The sequence below is a fragment of the Oncorhynchus nerka genome, linkage group LG14 (genome assembly GCF_034236695.1).
Source record: "Oncorhynchus nerka isolate Pitt River linkage group LG14, Oner_Uvic_2.0, whole genome shotgun sequence".
Taxonomy (NCBI): domain Eukaryota; kingdom Metazoa; phylum Chordata; class Actinopteri; order Salmoniformes; family Salmonidae; genus Oncorhynchus; species Oncorhynchus nerka.
In genome coordinates, this window is record NC_088409.1 from 91702824 (window position 1) to 91728720 (window position 25897).

The 25897-nt window shown below is 44.3% G+C and overlaps 1 protein-coding gene across 3 annotated transcripts in view; it reads left to right on the top strand.

Moving 5' to 3' along the window:
* The window catches only part of si (sucrase-isomaltase), a 115677-nt gene that overhangs the window by 33464 nt on the left and 56316 nt on the right, over window positions 1–25897 (top strand). For all 3 annotated transcript variants that reach the window (XM_065000538.1, XM_065000539.1, XM_065000540.1), the window contains exons 13-17: window positions 5144–5257; window positions 5352–5436; window positions 6948–7065; window positions 8801–8972; window positions 9819–9935. In XM_065000538.1, the coding sequence (XP_064856610.1) occupies window positions 5144–5257; window positions 5352–5436; window positions 6948–7065; window positions 8801–8972; window positions 9819–9935 (606 nt within the window). The remainder of the gene's footprint in view (window positions 1–5143; window positions 5258–5351; window positions 5437–6947; window positions 7066–8800; window positions 8973–9818; window positions 9936–25897) is intronic.

A 25897-nucleotide genomic window follows, 5' to 3' on the forward strand; every position in this document is an offset into this window, starting at 1 on the left:
TCCAAATAGTATACGTAATGTCCACAGAAACAGGTCAAACCTTTTTTATAATCACTTTTTTATAAAAACTGATTCCAGAATATGTTTGGGAAGACAGAGGTAGGTGGAGAATACATTATAATGATGTTATGAGATCATTTGAAAGAGAGAACAGACAGAATGGGGGAGAATGTAATGGTCAGGAAGAGAGAATGGAGCGAGTGGTGTAACTCCATCTTTCTGCCTCGAAACAGGCAGAAATATGGAGGGACTGAGAAATATGGTGGAGCGAGAAAGATGGAAACTCCTGTAGATGATGGATTACAATTTCTGGACATCAGGACTGCGATTTCTCACCACAGACTGGCAGAATCCTTTTCTTAACGAGTCTGAAACGGCCGATGCCAACGATATACTGCTTTCTCAGGAACAGGCCCAGATCCCCGTGATTTGCGTGAAGAGGAGGAGGAGAAAAAGGGTTCGGAGGGCGGGCTGCTTTCTGAGAATTTGTAGGCGATCGAATAAACCCCCAATGCCTTCCATTCTGCTAGCAAATGTGCAATCTTTGTACAATAACATAGATGACCTATGTGGAAGATTAAACTACCAACGTGACATTCAAAACTGTAATATCTTATGCTTCACGGAGACGTGGCTGAATGACGACACTATCAACATACAGCTGGCTGGTTATACGCTACACCGGCAGGATAGAACAGCGGCGTCTGGTAAGACAAGGGGTGGCGGATTGTGTATTTTTGTAAATAACAACTGGTGCACGATATCTAAGGAAGTCTCAAGCTTTTGCTTGCCTGAGAAAGAGTATCTCATGACTAACTGTAGACCACACTATCTACCTAGAGAGTTTTCATCTGTATTTCTTGTAGCTGTTTACATTGCACCACGCTAGCGACGCTATCGTCCCACCTGGCCAACATCCAGTGAGATTGCAGAGCGCCAAATTCAAATACAGAAATACTCATTATAAAAATTCAGAAAAGATACGACTATTAAACAGGTTTAAAGATGAACTTCTTGTGAATCCAACCATGGTGTCAGATTTTTAAAAATGCTTTACGGCGAAAGCATACCGTACACATTTTTGAGAACATAGCCCAGCAGACAAATCATTACAAACAGTAACCAGCCAAGTAGAAGTGTTACACCAGTCAGAAATAGAGATAACATGAATCCCTTTGATGATATTCATGTATTTGCACTTAGAAGACATTCATTTAGTCAATAAATGTTCCTTTTGTTCAATAAAGTATCTCCTTATATCCGAAAACCTCCGTTTTGTTTGTGTGTTTTCTTCAGTAATCCACAGGCACAAACGCAGTCGAAAAAGGCAGACAAAAAGTCAAAATTGTATCCGTAAAGTTCATAGAAACATGTCAAACGATGTTAATATTCAATCCTCAGGTTGTTTTTAGCCTAAATGATCTATAATATTTCAACCGGACAATAACATTGTCAATATAAAAGGTAAACAAGAAAGGCACTCTCTTGGTCGCGAGCATGAAAAAGCTCTGTGACATGGCAGGGTCCACTCATTCAGACTGCTCTTGCTCCCTCATTTTTCAGAATACAAGCCTGAAACAATTTCTAAAGACTGTTGACATCTAGTGGAAAGCATAGGAACTGCAAATTTGAGTCCTCAATGGATACTGTAATGGCATTGAATAGAAAACTACAAAAACAAAGACAATTCCAACTTCCTGAATGGATGTTTCTCAGGGTTTTGCCTGCCAAATCAGTTCTGTTATACTCATAGACATTATTTTAACAGTTTTGGAAACTTTAGAGTATTTTCTATCCAAATCTACATTTTTTTGCATATCCTATCTTCTGGGCCCGAGTAGAAGGCAATTTAATTTGGGCATACTTTTCATCCAAAATGTCAAATGCTGCCCCCTACTCTAGAGAAGTTATTAAACAAGTCAATATTCACAAGGACGCAGGGCCAGACAGATTACCAGGACGTGCACTGCGAAGAAGCGCTGACCAACTGGCATGTGTCTTCACTGACATTTTCAACCGCTCCGTGTCCGAGTCTGTAAAACCAGGATGTTTTAAATAGACCACCGTAGTGCCTGTGCCCAAGAACACTAAGGTAACCTGCCTAAATGACCACGTCTGTAGACATGAAATGCTTCGAAAGGCTGGTCATAGCTCACATCAGCACCATCAATACCATTATCCCAGAAACCCTAGACCCACTCCAATTTGCATACAGCCCCAACAGATCCACAGATGATGCAATCTCTATTGCACTCCACACTGCCGTTTTCCACATGGACAAAAGTGAGAATGCGGTTCATTGACTACAGCTCAGCGTTCAATACCATAGAGCCCTCAAAGTTCATCAATAAGCAAAGGACCCTGGGACTAAACACCTCTCTCTGTAACTGGATCCTGGACTTCCTGACGGGCCGCCCTCAGGTGGTAAGGGTCGGTAACAACACATCTGCCACGCTGATCCTCAACACAGGGGCCCCCAGGGATGCATGAGTCCCCTCCTGTACTCCCTGTTCACCCATAACTACATGGCCAGACATGACTCCAACACCATCATTAAGTTTTCCGATGACAGAACAGTGGTAGGCCTGATCACCGACAATGACTAGACAGCCTATATGGAGGAGGTCAGAGACCTGGCAGTGTGGTGCCAGGATAACAACCTCTCCCTCAACGTGATCAAGTCAAAGGATATGATTGTGGACTACAGGAAAAAGAGAACCGAGCATGCCCCCATTCTCTTCGACGCGGCTGCATTGGAGCAGGTTGAGAGCTTCAAGTTCCTTGGTGTCTACATCACCAAGAGACTAAGATGGTCCAAGCACACCAAGAAAGTCATGAAGAGGGCACGACAAAACCTATTCCCCATCAGGAGACTGAAAAGATTTGGCATGGGTCCTCAGATCCTCAAAAGGTTCTACAGCTGCACCATCGAGAGATCCTCACTGGATGCATCACTGCCTGGTGTGGCAACTGCTCGGCCTTCGACCGCAAGGCACTACAGAGGGTAGTGTGCACGGGGGCCAAGCTTCCTGCTATGAAGGACCTCTATACCAGGCGGTGTCAGAGGAAGTCAAGCGGTACCGGAGCGCCAAGTCTAGGTCCAAGAGGCTTCTAAACAGCTTCTACCCCTAATCCATAAGACTCCTGAACACCTAATCAAATGGCTACACAAACTATTTGCATTGCTCTCTGTTTGTTATCATCTATGCATAGTCACTTCAATAACTCTATCTACATGTACTGTACTTATTACCTCAACTAACCGGTGACCCCGCACATTGACTCTGTACCGGTACCCCCTTGTATATAGTCTCGCTATTGTTATTTTACTGCTGCTCTTTAATTACTTTTATTTCTTATTCTTATTTGTATTTTTTTTAACTGCATTTTTGGTTAGGGCCTCGTTAGTAAGCATTTCACTGTAAGGTGAAACACCTGTTGTATTCAGATTAACCCTGACCTTGGAGGCATCATATATCTGCTCAAAAGTTGTTCCTATATATCTGCTCCCTTGTGAGTTAAATCGTCATAATTAGGACACGTGTGTGTGTGTGTGTGTTTATGTGAACGTGTGTGAAAATCATTAATGTTCTCTTTCTGCTCGTGGTTGTAAAGTTGTTAGCGGGGGATAAAAGCTAGCTAACGTTTAACTGTGGGGAGTGAAGTAATCTTGAGATTTAATCTTTACAACTCTGTCATACAAGGTCAGCGAAGATCTCAACCTAATGTACACATGTATGCATTATTGCTACAGACACACACATGCAATGCCCTCCCCCTCTTTCTCTGAGGATTAATCATTGCTCTCTGTGCTGCATGTCATTAGCAAAGGCTTCAAACTCACAGTCACGTCTGGATATTTATATTGTAGAATCGATTCCTCCTCCCGTCTCTCTCATATGTCCTTCTCTCCCCTCTAAATGTTTCCCTCGCATTTCTACCATCGTTATCCCCTCCTATCATCTCTCTTTCTCTCTGTGTCCTTTGCTCCACTTCTCTCCCTCTCTCTACGTCTACATCTACTTAGTGTTTATCTCTTCTCTTCTCTCTCTATACTGTAGGTCTGTCCAGATGACTTAGTGTTTCTCTCTCTATACTGTAGGTCTGTCCAGATGACTTAGTGTTTCTCTCTCTATACTGTAGGTCTGTCCAGATGACTTAGTGTTTCTCTTCTCTCTCTATACTGTAGGTCTGTCCAGATGACTTAGTGTTTCTCTCTCTATACTGTAGGTCTGTCCAGATGACTTAGTGTTTCTCTCTCTATACTGTAGGTCTGTCCAGATGACTTAGTGTTTCTCTCTCTATACTGTAGGTCTGTCCAGATGACTTAGTGTTTCTCTCTTCTCTTCTCTCTCTATACTGTAGGTCTGTCCAGATGACTTAGTGTTTCTCTCTCTATACTGTAGGTCTGTCCAGATGACTTAGTGTTTCTCTTCTCTCTCTATACTGTAGGTCTGTCCAGATGACTTAGTGTTTCTCTCTCTATACTGTAGGTCTGTCCAGATGACTTAGTGTTTCTCTCTCTATACTGTAGGTCTGTCCAGATGACTTAGTGTTTCTCTCTCTATACTGTAGGTCTGTCCAGATGACTTAGTGTTTCTCTCTTCTCTTCTCTCTCTATACTGTAGGTCTGTCCAGATAACTTAGTGTTTCTCTCTCTATACTGTAGGTCTGTCCAGATGACTTAGTGTTTCTCTTCTCTCTCTATACTGTAGGTCTGTCCAGATGACTTAGTGTTTCTCTCTCTATACTGTAGGTCTGTCCAGATGACTTAGTGTTTCTCTCTCTATACTGTAGGTCTGTCCAGATGACTTAGTGTTTCTCTCTTCTCTTCTCTCTCTATACTGTAGGTCTGTCCAGATGACTTAGTGTTTCTCTCTCTATACTGTAGGTCTGTCCAGATGACTTAGTGTTTCTCTTCTCTCTCTATACTGTAGGTCTGTCCAGATGACTTAGTGTTTCTCTCTCTATACTGTAGGTCTGTCCAGATGACTTAGTGTTTATCTCTTCTCTTCTCTCTCTATACTGTAGGTCTGTCCAGATGACTTAGTGTTTCTCTTATCTCTCTATACTGTAGGTCTATCCAGATGAGTTGGTGTTTCTTGACAATAACCCTTCTCTCTTCTCTTCCCTCTCTCTCTAGGTCTGGCCAGGTGTGGCAGTGTTTCCAGACTACACTAACCCCAGCTGTAAAGAGTGGTGGACTGATGAGTACATCAGATTATTCAAAGAAATCAAACATGACGCTCTGTGGATTGTAAGTCTATTCTACTAATGCTTGGTTGTACTATATTTATGTTCAAGTCTGACATCCACATCCACACATCCCAACTCTGTCTTCTTCCTGACAGGATATGAATGAGGTGTCTAACTTCATGAAAGGCTCCATCAAGGGATGTGATGACAACAATCTCAACTACCCTCCCTTCACTCCTAGTAAGGCTGTTTAGTAACCCTCAACTACCCTCCCTTCACTCCTAGTAAGGCTGTTTAGTAACCCTCAACAACCCTCAACTGCCCTCCCTTCACTCCTAGTAAGGCTGTTTAGTAACCCTCAACTACCCTCAACTACCCTCCCTTCACTCCTAGTAAGGCTGTTTAGTAACCCTCAACTACCCTCATCTACCCTCCCTTCACTGCAAGTAAGGCTGTTTAGTAACCCTCAACTGCCCTCATCTGCCCTCCCTTCACTCCTAGTAAGGCTGTTTAGTAACCCTCAACTACCCTCAACTACCCTCCCTTCACTCCTAGTAAGGCTGTTTAGTAACACTCAACTACCCTCCCTTCACTCCTAGTAAGGCTGTTTAGCAACCCTCAACTACCCTCCCTTCACTCCTAGTAAGGCTGTTTAGCAACCCTCAACTACCCTCAACTACCCTCCCTTCACTCCTAGTAAGGCTGTTTAGTAACCCTCAACTACCCTCCCTTCACTACTAGTAAGGCTGTTTAGTAACCCTCAACTACCCTCAACTACCCTCCCTTCACTCCTAGTAAGGCTGTTTAGTAACCCTCAACTACCCTCCCTTCACTCCTAGTAAGGCTGTTTAGCAACCCTCAACTACCCTCAACTACCCTCCCTTCACTCCTAGTAAGGCTGTTTAGTAACCCTCAACTACCCTCCCTTCACTACTAGTAAGGCTGTTTAGTAACCCTCAACTACCCTCAACTACCCTCCCTTCACTCCTAGTAAGGCTGTTTAGTAACCCTCAACTACCCTCAACTACCCTCCCTTCACTCCTAGTAAGGCTGTTTAGTAACCCTCAACTACCCTTCCTTCACTCCTAGTAAGGCTGTTTAGTAACCCTCAACTACCCTCCCTTCACTCCTAATAAGGCTGTTTAGTAACCCTCAACTACCCTCCCTTCACTCCTAGTAAGGCTGTTTAGTAACCCTCAACTACCCTCAACTACCCTCCCTTCACTCCTAGTAAGGCTGTTTAGTAACACTCAACTACCCTCCCTTCACTCCTAGTAAGGCTGTTTAGCAACCCTCAACTACCCTCCCTTCACTCCTAGTAAGGCTGTTTAGCAACCCTCAACTACCCTCAACTACCCTCCCTTCACTCCTAGTAAGGCTGTTTAGTAACCCTCAACTACCCTCCCTTCACTCCTAGTAAGGCTGTTTAGTAACCCTCAACTACCCTCAACTACCCTCCCTTCACTCCTAGTAAGGCTGTTTAGTAACCCTCAACTACCCTCAACTACCCTCCCTTCACTCCTAGTAAGGCTGTTTAGTAACCCTCAACTACCCTCAACTACCCTCCCTTCACTCCTAGTAAGGCTGTTTATTACACCAAATCAGTACACTGGTATCTCTGATGAAAGAAGCCACATTCATTTTTTTTTAATTAACAGGAAACACAACCTTTTTTGAATATCAAAAACTGCAGACAAAAAAATATATATATCCTCCACGCTTCTCTCTCATTCTGTCCTCCTCCTCCTCAGGTATCCTGGATGGGGTGTTGTACAGTAAGACTCTGTGTATGGACTCGAAACAGACCTGGGGAAACCACTATGATGTCCACAGTCTCTATGGATACGCCATGGTTCTAGCCACCAGAGAGTGAGTAGGGATCTTACTATGTGTGTAGAACTTGTACTGAAGCTCTGCCATAGAATGGACTATTTAGTCTGTATACTTGAATTCCACCAGTATATCCTGGTATATCAGTATATCACTGTAAAATGATGTAGGTCTAGAGTTAGAGGCCTTGCTATGTGCTGAGTGAGGCTTCACTGTCCTGATGTTTCAGAGGTGAGTTGTGATGATTTGTCTAAATAAATAGAGCATCATTAAAAATAGAGCCTGGGGCGCTGTCATTGGGTCGGCTAGTCAAATGAGGATTGTTGTGTCTCGGAGGTAAATCCCTATGCACGCATAACCACCCGCACGCACACACAGAGTTATGTCTCAGCAGGGAATCCTGACACAGCTCTTTGAGTTACATTGTCTTCTGAGAGGCCTCCTCCATCGCTGACTCATCCTGTTAGCATACCGCTCGCTAGCCCCACTCCTCTGTCACTTCATCCTGTTAGCATACCGCTCGCTAGCTCCACTCCTCTGTCACTTCATCCTGTTAGCATACCGCTCGCTAGCTCCACTCCTCTGTCACTTCATCCTGTTAGCATACCGCTCGCTAGCTCCACTCCTCTGTCACTTCATCCTGTTAGCATACCGCTCGCTAGCTCCACTCCTCTGTCACTTCATCCTGTTAGCATACCGCTCGCTAGCTCCACTCCACTGTCACTTCATCCTGTTAGCATACCGCTCGCTAGCTCCACTCCTCTGTCACTTCATCCTGTTAGCATACCGCTCGCTAGCTCCACTCCTCTGTCACTTCATCCTGTTAGCATACCGCTCGCTAGCTCCACTCCTCTGTCACTTCATCCTGTTAGCATACCGCTCGCTAGCTCCACTCCTCTGTCACTTCATCCTGTTAGCATACCGCTCGCTAGCTCCACTCCTCTGTCACTTCATCCTGTTAGCATACCGCTCGCTAGCTCCACTCCTCTGTCACTTCATCCTGTTAGCATACCGCTCGCTAGCTCCACTCCTCTGTCACTTCATCCTGTTAGCATACCGCTCGCTAGCTCCACTCCTCTGTCACTTCATCCTGTTAGCATACCGCTCGCTAGCTCCACTCCTCTGTCACTTCATCCTGTTAGCATACCGCTCGCTAGCTCCACTCCTCTGTCACTTCATCCTGTTAGCATACCGCTCGCTAGCTCCACTCCTCTGTCACTTCATCCTGTTAGCATACCGCTCGCTAGCTCCACTCCTCTGTCACTTCATCCTGTTAGCATACCGCTCGCTAGCTCCACTCCTCTGTCACTTCATCCTGTTAGCATACCGCTTGCTAGCTCCACTCCTCTGTCACTTCATCCTGTTAGCATACCGCTCGCTAGCTCCACTCCTCTGTCACTTCATCCTGTTAGCATACCGCTCGCTAGCTCCATTCCTCTGTCACTTCATCCTGTTAGCATACTGCTCGCTAGCTCCACTCCTCTGTCACTTCATCCTGTTAGCATACCGCTCGCTAGCATACCGCTCGATAGCTCCACTCCTCTTTAGTCCTGACTTTAATTTTTTCTTCTGTCTATTTCTCTCTCGGCTAATTAAAAGGCCTTATTGTCAGGAGACACACTATGTAAACATCATCAGAACATAATATTGTCATGAAAATCAATGGCCGTTCGATTTAGCTAGCTAATTAGAGCAGTAAAGCACTGATGATGATACTCTCTATCTCTCTCATTCTCTCTACACACCACTCCCTCTCCCCCTACTCTCCCTGTAGTGCTCTAGAGCGTGTGTTTGAGGGGAACAGGAGCCTGATACTGACCCGCTCGTCCTTCCCTGGTGTGGGGAAGTACTCCGGCCACTGGCTGGGTGATAATGCTGCTAACTGGAACGACATCAAATGGGCCATACCTGGCATGCTGGAGTTTGGCCTGTTCGGAATCCCCTACGTGAGTACCTCAACATGATATTTATCTGTTTGGAGACTGAAAAGTGTCTTGACTGGAAGCTGGTTCTTTACTCCCACAGCTGAGACAGAGGCAGGTAAGTGAGAAAAACATACTGATGAGATATTAGAATGGTTAGAAGCCGTTTGGCTCTGGCCTCAGACAAGTAACATTGCAAACGTCAGTGAGAAACCAACACGCACACGCTCACAGACACACACACACCTCCAGGTGTGACAGGGAGTGTTAGAGTTGCCAACCACAGTCCTGAAGAGACTCTGTCCAATAGGTTTTCCAATTCTTGTTTGGCACACACACCCATTCAAACTCACTCTCTATTTCAATTACACACACACACACACACACACGCACGCACGCACGCACACACACACACACACACACACACACACACACACACACACACACACACACACACACACACACACACACACACACACACACACACACATCGCTGGCATAGGGAGACTTGGATTTGGATCGATGTCCTCCCATTGAGCATGCTGTTAAAGTGCCCTGCTATCAAACAATAGCAACACCCAAACACACTGCTCTTAAAGGATGGGCCATTGATTGGGTATTTTATGCTTACCATATGCAATTACCAAAACAGAGACTGCATACATGTATTCTGCCAATTTAGCCTTATTGAATTGTTTTAACAAATGGAAACCAATATAAGACAAGATAAACAATTCCATTCCAGACCCTGCTGTATAGTTTCAAATGCTAGTTTCAAATGCTATATCTGTGTGCTTTCCTGATAATTTTTTTCTGTGAGTATGTCGGTGTTTGTAACGTTCTGTCTTGTCCTGTGTTGTGCGTTTTCAGATCGGTGCTGATATTTGCGGTTTCTTTGACGACGTGTCAGAAGAGTTGTGTCGTCGTTGGATGCAGGTTGGAGCATTCTATCCCTTCAGCCGGAACCACAACGCCCAGCATTACAAGGTACCTGTTCCCTTGTTTCTTTATGACACCGTGTACAGTATGGAGTCAAAAAGTTTCAAATGTATGGATCCAAGTATGGATATGTCAAAGTAAAAACAGAGAAGGATTTCTGATGAAGGTTCATGTTGTCAACTTTTCGGCCTAAGGGCCTTTTTCAAAACAAGTCACAGTTTCAATGCTCAGTCTCCCTTTACATTGTGATTGGAGACGGCTCAAGACTTAGATAGGATAACAATGCAGGGTCAGTCCAGGGCAGCGAAGGGGACATTGCCCTACATAGGGTGCCGTCTTTCGGATGGGACATTTCAATGGGTGTCCTGACTGTGGTCAACAAAGATCCCATGTCACCTATCATAAGTGTAGGGGCGTTAACCCTGGTGTTCTGGCTAATTTCCCCATCTGGCTATTATACCTTTCACGATAATCTAATCACCTCCAGCTTCCAATTGGCTTATTCATCCCATTCCACATCCCCCCTGTAACTCTCCCCCAGTTCGTTGCTGTAAAAGAGAACATGTGACCGACTGCCTCGATTCGGTCTTATGTAGCAGCATTTGATGTTGTGTTTTTTTTTACATTGGATCAGAGTAGAGACGCAGAGCTAGAAAATGGTATATCCTACACTATGCTTGAGGAACAATGGGGCAAGTAATTCTGCTTTGAAACTTGGTCCTTGAATCTTTTGCTACACCTACTGGAGAGCTCTTCTTTGTCTACACCCATTCAGCATCGTTCACACCTTCTTAACCCATCTCTTTAATGAGGTCATGTAGCAAACACACACTATATCAAATCAAATCTAAGTTTATTTGTCACATGCACAGGATACAGAAGGTGTAAATGGCACAGTGAAGTGGTAACTTGCATATATTACAAATATTTTATAATTAGTCAATGATGCTTACCCGACGCCAGTGGAGGCTCCTCAGAGGAAGAAAGGAAGGACTATCATGCTCAGATAATTTCATAAAAAAATTTGAATTGTTAAACATTTAAAAAGCTATAACTTTTAGATAAAACTAAAGTAAATATAATTACGTCACCAAATAACTGGTTAAAACACACTATTTTGCAAAGAATGTCTACAGTAGCCTCAGCAGCACTCTGTAGGGTAGCACCATGGTGTAACTTCTGTCCTCCTCTGGGTACATTGACTTCAATACAAAACCTAGGAGGCTCATGGTTCTCACCCCCTTCCATAGACTTACACAGTAATTATGAGAACTTCCAGAGGACGTCCTCTGCCTATGTCCGCCTGCTTGTGTAACAATTAACTGGCTGTATACTAACTGTATACTAACGTTACTGCATGATTGTAGTGGGTATAGTAACATGTTATTATATTGTAATTATTATTTTTAAAAAAATCTAAATTCAGATCAACAATTTACATTGTTACATCATACGAAACAGAACGAGAAAATACTAAAACATACAAAACATAAAGTAATACAAAAATGTACAACTCTAGTGCAATTGTAATCACTTTGAAAAAATCGTATTATAATGGTTCAGGAAAATGTTCTTCTTGTTGTTATTCACTATTTTAATAAAATAGTTAAATTAAATCATAAATAAGTGTAATTCTGGTATAGAATTTTTGAATTTTGGTTTATCTATAAAGTTATTGGCAACAAGAAAGAAAAATTCACAATCATTTCAATGGTCTTGTTATCATTGCAATAGTAACATATTATATCCTTCACGTCAAAAACATGGGTGGTGATCATAATGGTAAATGCAAGGTTTTCCCAAAATTCTGACACAAATTTACATTCAAAGAACAAGTTAGACAGATTCTCACCTTGAAGAATGTGTCTTATATATTTATTACAACAAGATTTCTCAAGTAAGCCCACGCCTTCCAATCTGACTTCTGGATAAACTGTGTGATCATTACCAAAGCTAAAATGAGTTTTCATTAGTGTAGTTAGACCAATGGGAACGGCTTTGATCACAGAAATAAACTCTCTGAAAGGTATTGGGAACTCTTTCAATGTTATAAATTGTTCATATCTGAGAATATTACCCTTGATTATGTTAGGTCATAGCCAATTCCAAAAAACACACAGCCATTTTTCCAGCCAAAGGGAGGAGTCACAAAAAGCAGAAATATAGATCAAATGAATCACTAACCTTTGATGATCTTCATCAGATTACACTCATATGACATCATGTTACACAATACATGTATGTTTTGTTCGATAATGTGTATATTTATATCCAAAAAACTCTGTTTACATTGGCGCCTTACGTGCAGAAATGTTTGGATTCCAAAACATCAGGTGATTTTGCAGAAATACTCATAATAAACATTGATAAAAGGTACAACTGTTATTCACAGAATTAAAGATAGACTTCTCCTTAATTAATGGACTTTATGGAACAAATCAGTCATATTTTGTTGAACTGGGATTCCTGGGAGTGCTGTGTCAGATTTTAAAAAAACTTCACGGAAAAAGCATAATCTGAAAATGGCGCTCAGAACCCAAAAACAGCCAGAGGAATATCCGCCAAGTTAGAAATTACACAATAAATATTGACTTACCTTTGATGATCTTCATCAGAAGGCACTCCCAGGAATCACAGTTCGACAATAAATGACTGTTTTGTTCCATAAAGTCCATCATGTATATCCAAATAGCCACTTGTTGTTAGCGTGTTCAGCCCAGTAACCCATCTTCATGAGGCGCGAGAATTTCATCCAGACAAAAACTCAAACAGTTCCGTTACAGTCCTCTAGAAACATGCCAAACGATGTATGGAATCAATCTTTAGGATGTTTTTAACATAAAACATCAATAATGTTCCAACCGGAGAATTCCTTTGTCTTCAGAAAAGCACTGGAACGAGAGGTAACTCTGTCGGGAGCTCGCGTCATGAGACCAAGGCTCTCTGCCAGACCACTGACTCAAAGAGGTTTCATGAGCCCCTCCTTTATAGTAGAATCCTCATTCAAGTTTCTAATGACGGTTGACATCTAGTGGAAGCCATAGGAAGTGCAACTTTATCCACATCTCAATGTGTATTCGGTAGGCCAAGCTTTGAAAAACTACAAACCTCAGATTTCCCACTTCCTGTTTGGATTTCTTCTCAGTTTTTAGCCTGCCATATGAGTTATGTTATACTCACAGACATCATTCAAGCAGTTTTAGAAACTTCAGTGAGTTTTCTATCCAACACTAATACTAATATGCATATATTAGCATCTGGGACTGAGTGGGAGGTAGTTTGCTCTGGACACGCTTTCCATCCAAAAGTGAAAATGCTGCCCCCTATCCCAAAGCAGTTAAAATATGACCTTCTTGTTAATCCAGCCGCTTTGTCAGATTTTAAAAAGGCTTTACGGCGAAAGCATACCATACGATTATCTTAGGACAACGCCCTGCTTACAAAAGCATACAAATATTTTCCAACCAAGCAGAGGCGTCACGAAAGTCAGAAATAGCAGTAAAATAAATCACTTACCTTTGAAGATCTTCCTCTGTTGGCAATCCAAAGGGTCCTAGTTACACAATAAATTGTTGTTTTGTTCGATAAAGTCCCTCTTTATATCCCAAATACTCTGTTTTGTTGGCACATTTTGTTCAGTAATCCACTGGCTCAAAGGCGGTCAAAACATGCAGACGAATGCATCCTAAAGTTCATCGGTAAAGTGTGTCCATCGGTAAAGTTCATTGAAACATGTCAAACAATGTCAAACAATGTTTATAACTAGTCCTCAGGGTGTCAATTATCTAAATAATCGATAATATTTCAACCGACAATAGCGTATTCAATAGAAAGGAAAAAGACTGAAGAGCGCACACACAGTCACACGCGCAAACCAGTACTGCTTGATTCCATAAACCACATAGCAAAAGGTCTAATTATTCATAAACCAGCCTGAAACCATGTCTAAAGACTGTTGACATCTAGTGGAAGCCATAGTAACTGCAATCTGGGCCCTAACCCTTTATATAGTCAATAGGCTTTCAATGGAAAACCACTCACATCAAAAAAATCCCATTTCCTAGATGTATTTTCCTTGGGTTTTCGCCTGCCATATCAGCTATGTTATACTCACAGACATTATTTTAACAGCTTTAGAAACCTCAGAGTGTTTTCTATCCAAAACGACCAATTATATGCATATCCAAGCTTTTTGGCCTGAGTAACAGGTAGTTTACTTTGGACACGTTTGTCATCCAAACTTCAAAATACTGCCCCCTAGCCCGAAGAAGCTGTACTTGTACTTTCCTAGTAAATTGGGTAAAAAGGGTCTTATTTGGAGCATGTGAGGTATATCCATACACATTACAAATGATGAAAATAGCATTTTCAAGTCTCCCTGGCAGTCTGATCCTACGGTATCAGATCTTCTTTAATGCGGAGCTTCTTCTCATCCAGAAACTTGTTCCCCTTGGCCATTTTCCAGATGATGTCCCTGTAATGGCGCATAGTTAAGCGCAAAATGATATTGCGAGGGGGTCCATCAGATCTTCGTTTCCCAAGTCGATGTACCACGTCGATCACGTCTCTTAGCTTGTCTTTGATGCGCGGAGCCACCTTTCCCAGGATATTAATGACGACTGCTTCCCTAATATCCTCTCCATCTACCTCTCAAACACCTTGGATTTTCAGATTCCATCTGTGAGAGTACCTTTGAAGTCCAGCTACGTTTTCACACCGCACATTTTTTCGGGGATTGCAGATTCTTCAAATCAATCTCTAGGAACGTTATCTTTTCCTTGTTCTCGCTCACAATTCGTGCGTAGCTAACTGACAGTTTCTGACAAATGATTGATCTTCTTTGATGTTTCTTCAGTAACCCACTCTATGATGGACACTTTGGAGAGTGTGGCGTCTTGTTTAGTAGACAGGGACTGGATTGCAGAGAAAAGTTCAGACGTGGAAATGTCTTCTTTTACTTTTTTCACCGGTGGATTTTTACTTGGGGTCTGAGGTAAAGAGGTTGCAAGGATTTCATCCTGGTCAGTTTTGTTCTTTCTCTTCATTGAGTTCACGGCTTCTTGTGTGTCCATGCTGCTCTGGTTCTCGTTGTGACTAGCTAGCATGCTGCTCTGGTTCTCGTTGTGACTAGCATGTCTGCCGTCTTCTGTGAGACGTGGATATTCCGTCTACTATTGTCTTTCTGTCGTGTTCTTCCCATTCAACTTGACAAAAACTAACTCTAAACTTATCCTATGTCCCTATAACAAGTTATAGTTAGTTTCTTTCAACATTGATAGCCAATATTAGACTGTTGCTTTGAAGAGCGAGTAAACAAATCACCTCTCACAGCGACGCCATCTTGGCTTCCGGGTTTAGTAATGCGTTAGTCATATTAGCTATGCTGACTATGACGTTACTTTACTTCATATGGTGACAATGATGTAGGCTGTGTTTAAAAAGGTTACTTTCACCTGGTCACATACAGCTGATGTGTTGTGCATTGACATCAAGCGAAGGGAAGAGAAGAAATACAACGTGGCTGTTATGATAGGTAACTCTGTTTATGCATGATCAGGGGTGACTTCATTCCGTCCGATTCTGTTGAAAAAAATATGTTTCTAAAACGGAAGCAAACGGAACAAAATGGGGATAAACATACCCTTGTTTGCAATTGTTGGACTAATGATTACATCAAATCAAATGTTATTTGTCACATGCGCGGAATACAACAGGTAGTACAGTGACATGCTTACTTACAAGCCCTTAACCAATCAATGCTTTAAACATTTTTTTAAAAAAGTGTTGAGTAATTTAAAAAAAATAAAGTAACAAATAATTAAACAGCAGCAGTAAAATAACAAGTGAGGCTTTATACAGGTGGTACTGGTACAGAGTCAATGTGGAGGCTATATACAGGGGGTACTGGTACAGAGTCAATGTGGAGGCTATATACAGGGGTACCTGGTACAGAGTCAATGTGGAGGCTATATACAGGGGTACCTGGTACAGAGTCAATGTGGAGGCTATATACAGGGGTACTGGTACAGAGTCAATGTGGAGGCTATATACAGGGGTACTGGTACAGAGTCAATGTGGAGGCTATATACAGGGGTACTGGTACAGAGTCAATGTGGAGGCTTTATACAGGAGGTACCAGTACAGAGTCAATGTGGAGGCTTTATACAGGGGTACTGGTACAGAGTCAATGTGGAGGCTATATACAGGGGTACCTGGTACAGAGTCAATGTGGAGGCTATATACAGGGGTACTGGTACAGAGTCAATGTGGAGGATATATACAGGGGTACCGGTACAGAGTCAATGTGGAGGCTATATACAGGGGTACCGGTACAGAGTCAATGTGGAGGCTATATACAGGGGTACTGGTACAGAGTCAATGTGGAGGCTATATACAGGGGTACTGGTACAGAGTCAATGTGGAGGCTTTATACAGGGGTACCTGGTACAGAGTCAATGTGGAGGCTTTATACAGGGGTACTGGTACAGAGTCAATGTGGAGGCTATATACAGGGGTACCGGTACAGAGTCAATGTGGAGGCTTTATACAGGGGTACCGGTACAGAGTCAATGTGGAGCTATATACAGGGGTACTGGTACAGAGTCAATGTGGAGGCTATATACAGGGGGTACTGGTACAGAGTCAATGTGGAGGCTATATACAGGGGTACTGGTACAGAGTCAATGTGGAGGCTATATACAGGGGTACTGGTACAGAGTCAATGTGGAGGATATATACAGGGGTACCTGGTACAGAGTCAATGTGGAGGCTATATACAGGGGTACCAGTACAGAGTCAATGTGGAGGCTATATACAGGGGTACTGGTACAGAGTCAATGTGGAGGCTATATACAGGGGTACCTGGTACAGAGTCAATGTGGAGGCTATATACAGGTGGTACTGGTACAGAGTCAATGTGGAGGCTATATACAGGTGGTACTGGTACAGAGTCAATGTGGAGGCTATATACAGGGGTACTGGTACAGAGTCAATGTGGAGGCTATATACAGGGGTACTGGTACAGAGTCAATGTGGAGGCTATATACAGGTGGTACCTGGTACAGAGTCAATGTGGAGGCTATATACAGGGGTACTGGTACAGAGTCAATGTGGAGGCTATATACAGGGGTACCAGTACAGAGTCAATGTGGAGGCTATATACAGGGGTACTGGTACAGAGTCAATGTGGAGGCTATATACAGGGGTACCAGTACAGAGTCAATGTGGAGGCTATATACAGGGGTACTGGTACAGAGTCAATGTGGAGGCTATATACAGGTGGTACTGGTACAGAGTCAATGTGGAGACTATATACAGGGGTACTGGTACAGAGTCAATGTGGAGGCTATATACAGGGGTACTGGTACAGAGTCAATGTGGAGGCTATATACAGGGGTACTGGTACAGAGTCAATGTGGAGGCTATATACAGGGGTACTGGTACAGAGTCAATGTGGAGGTTATATACAGGGGTACCAGTACAGAGTCAATGTGGAGGCTATATACAGGGGGGTACAGAGTCAATGTGGAGGTTATATACAGGGGTACCAGTACAGAGTCAATGTGGAGGCTATATACAGGGGTACCTGGTACAGAGTCAATGTGGAGGCTATATACAGGGGTACTGGTACAGAGTCAATGTGGAGGCTATATACAGGGGTACTGGTACAGAGTCAATGTGGAGGCTATATACAGGGGTACCGGTACAGAGTCAATGTGGAGGCTATATACAGGGGTACTGGTACAGAGTCAATGTGGAGGCTATATACAGGGGTACCTGGTACAGAGTCAATGTGGAGGCTATATACAGGGGTACCTGGTACAGAGTCAATGTGGAGGCTATATACAGGGGTACCTGGTACAGAGTCAATGTGGAGGCTATATACAGGGGTACCTGGTACAGAGTCAATGTGGAGGCTATATACAGGTGGTACTGGTACAGAGTCAATGTGGAGGTTATATACAGGGGTACCGGTACAGAGTCAATGTGGAGGCTATATACAGGGGTACTGGTACAGAGTCAATGTGGAGGTTATATACAGGGGTACTGGTACAGAGTCAATGTGGAGGCTATATACAGGGGTACCAGTACAGAGTCAATGTGGAGGCTATATACAGGGGTACTGGTACAGAGTCAATGTGGAGGCTATATACAGGGGTACCGGTACAGAGTCAATGTGGAGGTTATATACAGGGGTACCTGGTACAGAGTCAATGTGGAGGCTATATACAGGGGTACCAGTACAGAGTCAATGTGGAGGTTATATACAGGGGTACCAGTACAGAGTCAATGTGGAGACTATATACAGGGGTACTGGTACAGAGTCAATGTGGAGGCTATATACAGGGGTACCAGTACAGAGTCAATGTGGAGGCTATATACAGGGGTACTGGTACAGAGTCAATGTGGAGGTTATATACAGGGTACTGGTACAGAGTCAATGTGGAGGATATATACAGGGGTACTGGTACAGAGTCAATGTGGAGACTATATACAGGGGTACCTGGTACAGAGTCAATGTGGAGGTTATATACAGGGGTACCAGTACAGAGTCAATGTGGAGGCTATATACAGGGGTACTGGTACAGAGTCAATGTGGAGGATATATACAGGGGTACCAGTACAGAGTCAATGTGGAGACTATATACAGGGGTACTGGTACAGAGTCAATGTGGAGGTTATATACAGGGGTACCAGTACAGAGTCAATGTGGAGGCTATATACAGGGGGTACTGGTACAGAGTCAATGTGGAGGATATATACAGGGGTACCAGTACAGAGTCAATGTGGAGACTATATACAGGGGGTACGGTACAGAGTCAATGTGGAGGATATATACAGGGGGTACCAGTACAGAGTCAATGTGGAGACTATATACAGGGGGTACCAGTACAGAGTCAATGTGGAGACTATATACAGGGGTACTGGTACAGAGTCAATGTGGAGGTTATATACAGGGGTACTGGTACAGAGTCAATGTGGAGGCTATATACAGGGGGTACAGAGTCAATGTGGAGGTTATATACAGGGGTACCTGTACAGAGTCAATGTGGAGGCTATATACAGGGGTACCTGGTACAGAGTCAATGTGGAGGCTATATACAGGGGTACTGGTACAGAGTCAATGTGGAGGCTATATACAGGGGTACTGGTACAGAGTCAATGTGGAGGCTATATACAGGGGTACCGGTACAGAGTCAATGTGGAGGCTATATACAGGGGGTACTGGTACAGAGTCAATGTGGAGGCTATATACAGGGGTACCTGGTACAGAGTCAATGTGGAGGCTATATACAGGGGTACCTGGTACAGAGTCAATGTGGAGGCTATATACAGGGGTACCTGGTACAGAGTCAATGTGGAGGCTATATACAGGGGTACCTGGTACAGAGTCAATGTGGAGGCTATATACAGGTGGTACTGGTACAGAGTCAATGTGGAGGCTATATACAGGGGTACTGGTACAGAGTCAATGTGGAGGCTATATACAGGTACTGGTACAGAGTCAATGTGGAGGCTATATACAGGGGTACTGGTACAGAGTCAATGTGGAGGCTATATACAGGGGTACCGGTACAGAGTCAATGTGGAGGCTATATACAGGGGTACTGGTACAGAGTCAATGTGGAGGCTATATACAGGGGTACTGGTACAGAGTCAATGTGGAGGCTATATACAGGGGTACTGGTGCAGAGTCAATGTGGAGGCTATATACAGGGGTACTGGTACAGAGTCAATGTGGAGGCTATATACAGGGGTACCAGTACAGAGTCAATGTGGAGACTATATACAGGGGGTACTGGTACAGAGTCAATGTGGAGGCTATATACAGGGGTACCGGTACAGAGTCAATGTGGAGGCTATATACAGGGGTACCAGTACAGAGTCAATGTGGAGGCTATATACAGGGGTACTGGTACAGAGTCAATGTGGAGGCTTTATACAGGGGTACTGGTACAGAGTCAATGTGGAGGCTATATACAGGGGTACTGGTACAGAGTCAATGTGGAGGCTATATACAGGGAGTACTGGTACAGAGTCAATGTGGAGGCTATATACAGGGGTACTGGTACAGAGTCAATGTGGAGGCTTTATACAGGGGTACTGGTACAGAGTCAATGTGGAGGCTATATACAGGGGTACTGGTACAGAGTCAATGTGGAGGCTTTATACAGGGGTACTGGTACAGAGTCAATGTGGAGGCTATATACAGGGGTACTGGTACAGAGTCAATGTGGAGGCTATATACAGGGGTACTGGTACAGAGTCAATGTGGAGGCTATATACAGGGGTACCAGTACAGAGTCAATGTGGAGGCTATATACAGGGGTACCGGTACAGAGTCAATGTGGAGGCTATATACAGGGGTACCAGTACAGAGTCAATGTGGAGGCTATATACAGGGGTACTGGTACAGAGTCAATGTGGAGGCTTTATACAGGGGTACTGGTACAGAGTCAATGTGGAGGCTATATACAGGGGTACTGGTACAGAGTCAATGTGGAGGCTATATACAGGGGTACTGGTACAGAGTCAATGTGGAGGCTTTATACAGGGGTACTGGTACAGAGTCAATGTGGAGGCTTTATACAGGGGTACTGGTACAGAGTCAATGTGGAGGCTTTATACAGGGGTACTGGTACAGAGTCAATGTGGAGGCTATATACAGGGGTACTGGTACAGAGTCAATGTGGAGGCTATATACAGGGGGTACCAGTACAGAGTCAATGTGGAGGCTATATACAGGGAGTACTGGTACAGAGTCAATGTGGAGGCTTTATACAGGGGTACTGGTACAGAGTCAATGTGGAGGCTATATACAGGGGTACTGGTACAGAGTCAATGTGGAGGCTATATACAGGGGTACTGGTACAGAGTCAATGTGGAGGCTATATACAGGGGTACTGGTACAGAGTCAATGTGGAGGCTTTATACAGGGGTACTGGTACAGAGTCAATGTGGAGGCTTTATACAGGGGTACTGGTACAGAGTCAATGTGGAGGCTTTATACAGGGGTACTGGTACAGAGTCAATGTGGAGGCTATATACAGGGGTACTGGTACAGAGTCAATGTGGAGGCTATATACAGGGGTACTGGTACAGAGTCAATGTGGAGGCTTTATACAGGGGTACTGGTACAGAGTCAATGTGGAGGCTATATACAGGGGGTACTGGTACAGAGTCAATGTGGAGGCTATATACAGGGGTACTGGTACAGAGTCAATGTGGAGGCTATATACAGGGGTACTGGTACAGAGTCAATGTGGAGGCTATATACAGGGGTACTGGTACAGAGTCAATGTGGAGGCTATATACAGGGGTACTGGTACAGAGTCAATGTGGAGGCTATATACAGGGGTACTGGTACAGAGTCAATGTGGAGGCTTTATACAGGGGTACTGGTACAGAGTCAATGTGGAGGCTATATACAGAGGGTACTGGTACAGAGTCAATGTGGAGGCTATATACAGGGGGTACTGGTACAGAGTCAATGTGGAGGCTATATACAGGGGAACTGGTACAGAGTCAATGTGAGGCTATATACAGGGGTACTGGTACAGAGTCAATGTGGAGGCTATATACAGGGGTACTGGTACAGAGTCAATGTGGAGGCTATATACAGGGGTACTGGTACAGAGTCAATGTGGAGGCTATATACAGGGGTACTGGTACAGAGTCAATGTGGAGGCTATATACAGGGGGTACTGGTACAGAGTCAATGTGGAGGCTATATACAGGGGTACTGGTACAGAGTCAATGTGGAGGCTATATACAGGGGTACTGGTACAGAGTCAATGTGGAGACTATATACAGGGGGTACTGGTACAGAGTCAATGTGGAGGCTATATACAGGGGTACTGGTACAGAGTCAATGTGGAGGCTATATACAGGGGTACTGGTACAGAGTCAATGTGGAGGCTATATACAGGGGGTACCTGTACAGAGTCAATGTGGAGGCTATATACAGGGGTACCAGTATAGAGTCAATGTGGAGACTATATACAGGGGGTACTGGTACAGAGTCAATGTGGAGGCTATATACAGGGGTACCAGTACAGAGTCAATGTGGAGGCTATATACAGGGGGGTACTGGTACAGAGTCAATGTGGAGGCTATATACAGGGGTACTGGTACAGAGTCAATGTGGAGGCTATACAGGGTACTGGTACAGAGTCAATGTGGAGGCTATATACAGGGGGTACTGGTACAGAGTCAATGTGGAGGCTATATACAGGGGTACTGGTACAGAGTCAATGTGGAGGCTATATACAGGGGTACTGGTACAGAGTCAATGTGGAGTCTATATACAGGGGTACTGGTACAGAGTCAATGTGGAGACTATATACAGGGGGTACTGGTACAGAGTCAATGTGGAGGCTATATACAGGGGTACTGGTACAGAGTCAATGTGGAGGCTATATACAGGGGTACTGGTACAGAGTCAATGTGGAGGCTATATACAGGAGGTACTGGTACAGAGTCAATGTGGAGGCTATATACAGGGGTACTGGTACAGAGTCAATGTGGAGGCTATATACAGGGGTACCGATACAGAGTCAATGTGGAGGCTATATACAGGGGGTACTGGTACAGAGTCAATGTGGAGGCTATATACAGGGGTACTGGTACAGAGTCAATGTGGAGGCTATATACAGGGGTACTGGTACAGAGTCAATGTGGAGGCTATATACAGGGGTACTGGTACAGAGTCAATGTGGAGGCTATATACAGGGGTACTGGTACAGAGTCAATGTGGAGGCTATATACAGGGGTACGGTACAGAGTCAATGTGGAGGCTATATACAGGGGGTACTGGTACAGAGTCAATGTGGAGTCTATATACAGGGGTACTGGTACAGAGTCAATGTGGAGAGCTATATACAGGGGTACTGGTACAGAGTCAATGTGGAGGCTATACAGGGGGTACTGGTACAGAGTCAATGTGGAGGCTATATACAGGGTACCGGTACAGAGTCAATGTGGAGGCTATATACAGGAGGTACTGGTACAGAGTCAATGTGGAGGCTATATACAGGGGTACTGGTACAGAGTCAATGTGGAGGCTATATACAGGGGTACTGGTACAGAGTCAATGTGGAGGCTATATACAGGGGTACTGGTACAGAGTCAATGTGGAGGCTATATACAGGGGTACTGGTACAGAGTCAATGTGGAGGCTATATACAGGAGGTACTGGTACAGAGTCAATGTGGAGGCTATATACAGGGGTACTGGTACAGAGTCAATGTGGAGGCTATATACAGGGGTACCGGTACAGAGTCAATGTGGAGGCTATATACAGGGGGTACTGGTACAGAGTCAATGTGGAGGCTATATACAGGGGTACTGGTACAGAGTCAATGTGGAGGCTATATACAGGGGTACCAGTACAGAGTCAATGTGGAGGCTATATACAGGGGTACTGGTACAGAGTCAATGTGGAGGCTATATACAGGGGTACTGGTACAGAGTCAATGTGGAGGCTATATACAGGAGGTACTGGTACAGAGTCAATGTGGAGAGCTATATACAGGGGTACTGGTACAGAGTCAATGTGGAGGCTATATACAGGGGGTACTGGTACAGAGTCAATGTGGAGAGCTATATACAGGGGGTACTGGTACAGAGTCAATGTGGAGGCTATATACAGGAGGTACTGGTACAGAGTCAATGTGGAGGCTATATACAGGAGGTACTGGTACAGAGTCAATGTGGAGGCTATATACAGGGGTACTGGTACAGAGTCAATGTGGAGGCTATATACAGGGGTACTGGTACAGAGTCAATGTGGAGGCTATATACAGGGGTACTGGTACAGAGTCAATGTGGAGGCTATATACAGGGGTACTGGTACAGAGTCAATGTGGAGGCTATATACAGGGGTACTGGTACAGAGTCAATGTGGAGGCTATATACAGGGGTACTGGTACAGAGTCAATGTGGAGGCTATATACAGGAGGTACTGGTACAGAGTCAATGTGGAGGCTATATACAGGGGTACTGGTACAGAGTCAATGTGGAGGCTATATACAGGAGGTACTGGTACAGAGTCAATGTGGAGGCTATATACAGGGGTACTGGTACAGAGTCAGTGTGGAGGCTATATACAGGGGTACCGGTACAGAGTCAATGTGGAGGCTATATACAGGGGTACTGGTACAGAGTCAATGTGGAGGCTATATACAGGGGTACTGGTACAGAGTCAATGTGGAGGCTATATACAGGGGTACTGGTACAGAGTCAATGTGGAGGCTATATACAGGGGTACTGGTACAGAGTCAATGTGGAGGCTATATACAGGTGGTACTGGTACAGAGTCAATGTGGAGGCTATATACAGGGTACTGGTACAGAGTCAATGTGGAGGCTATATACAGGGGTACTGGTACAGAGTCAATGTGGAGGCTATATACAGGGGGTACTGGTACAGAGTCAATGTGGAGGCTATATACAGGTGGTACCAGTACAGAGTCAATGTGGAGGCTATATACAGGGGTACTGGTACAGAGTCAATGTGGAGGCTATATACAGGTGGAGAGCTATATACAGGGGGTACTGGTACAGAGTCAATGTGGAGGCTATATACAGGGGTACTGGTACAGAGTCAATGTGGAGGCTATATACAGGGGTACTGGTACAGAGTCAATGTGGAGGCTATATACAGGGGTACTGGTACAGAGTCAATGTGGAGGCTATATACAGGGGGTACTGGTACAGAGTCAATGTGGAGGCTATATACAGGGGTACTGGTACAGAGTCAATGTGGAGGCTATATACAGGGGTACTGGTACAGAGTCAATGTGGAGGCTATATACAGGGGTACTGGTACAGAGTCAATGTGGAGGCTATATACAGGGGTACTGGTACAGAGTCAATGTGGAGGCTATATACAGGGGTACGGTACAGAGTCAATGTGGAGGCTATATACAGGGGGTACTGGTACAGAGTCAATGTGGAGGCTATATACAGGGGTACCAGTACAGAGTCAATGTGGAGAGCTATATACAGGGGTACCGGTACAGAGTCAATGTGGAGGCTATATACAGGGTACTGGTACAGAGTCAATGTGGAGGCTATATACAGGGGTACTGGTACAGAGTCAATGTGGAGCTATATACAGGTGGTACTGGTACAGAGTCAATGTGGAGGCTATATACAGGGGTACTGGTACAGAGTCAATGTGGAGGCTATATACAGGGGTACTGGTACAGAGTCAATGTGGAGGCTATATACAGGGGTACGGTACAGAGTCAATGTGGAGGCTATATACAGGGTACTGGTACAGAGTCAATGTGGAGGCTATATACAGGGGTACTGGTACAGAGTCAATGTGGAGGCTATATACAGGGGTACCGGTACAGAGTCAATGTGGAGGCTATATACAGGGGTACCGTACAGAGTCAATGTGGAGAGCTATATACAGGGGGTACCGGTACAGAGTCAATGTGGAGGCTATATACAGGGTACCGGTACAGAGTCAATGTGGAGGCTATATACAGGGGTACTGGTACAGAGTCAATGTGGAGGCTATATACAGGGTACCGGTACAGAGTCAATGTGGAGAGCTATATACAGGGGTACTGGTACAGAGTCAATGTGGAGGCTATATACAGGGGTACTGGTACAGAGTCAATGTGGAGGCTATATACAGGGGTACTGGTACAGAGTCAATGTGGAGAGCTATATACAGGGGTACTGGTACAGAGTCAATGTGGAGGCTATATACAGGGGTACTGGTACAGAGTCAATGTGGAGGCTATATACAGGGGTACTGGTACAGAGTCAATGTGGAGGCTATATACAGGGTACTGGTACAGAGTCAATGTGGAGGCTATATACAGGGGTACTGGTACAGAGTCAATGTGGAGAGCTATATACAGGGGTACACTGGTACAGAGTCAATGTGGAGGCTATATACAGGGGTACTGGTACAGAGTCAATGTGGAGGCTATATACAGGGGTACTGGTACAGAGTCAATGTGGAGAGCTATATACAGGGTACTGGTACAG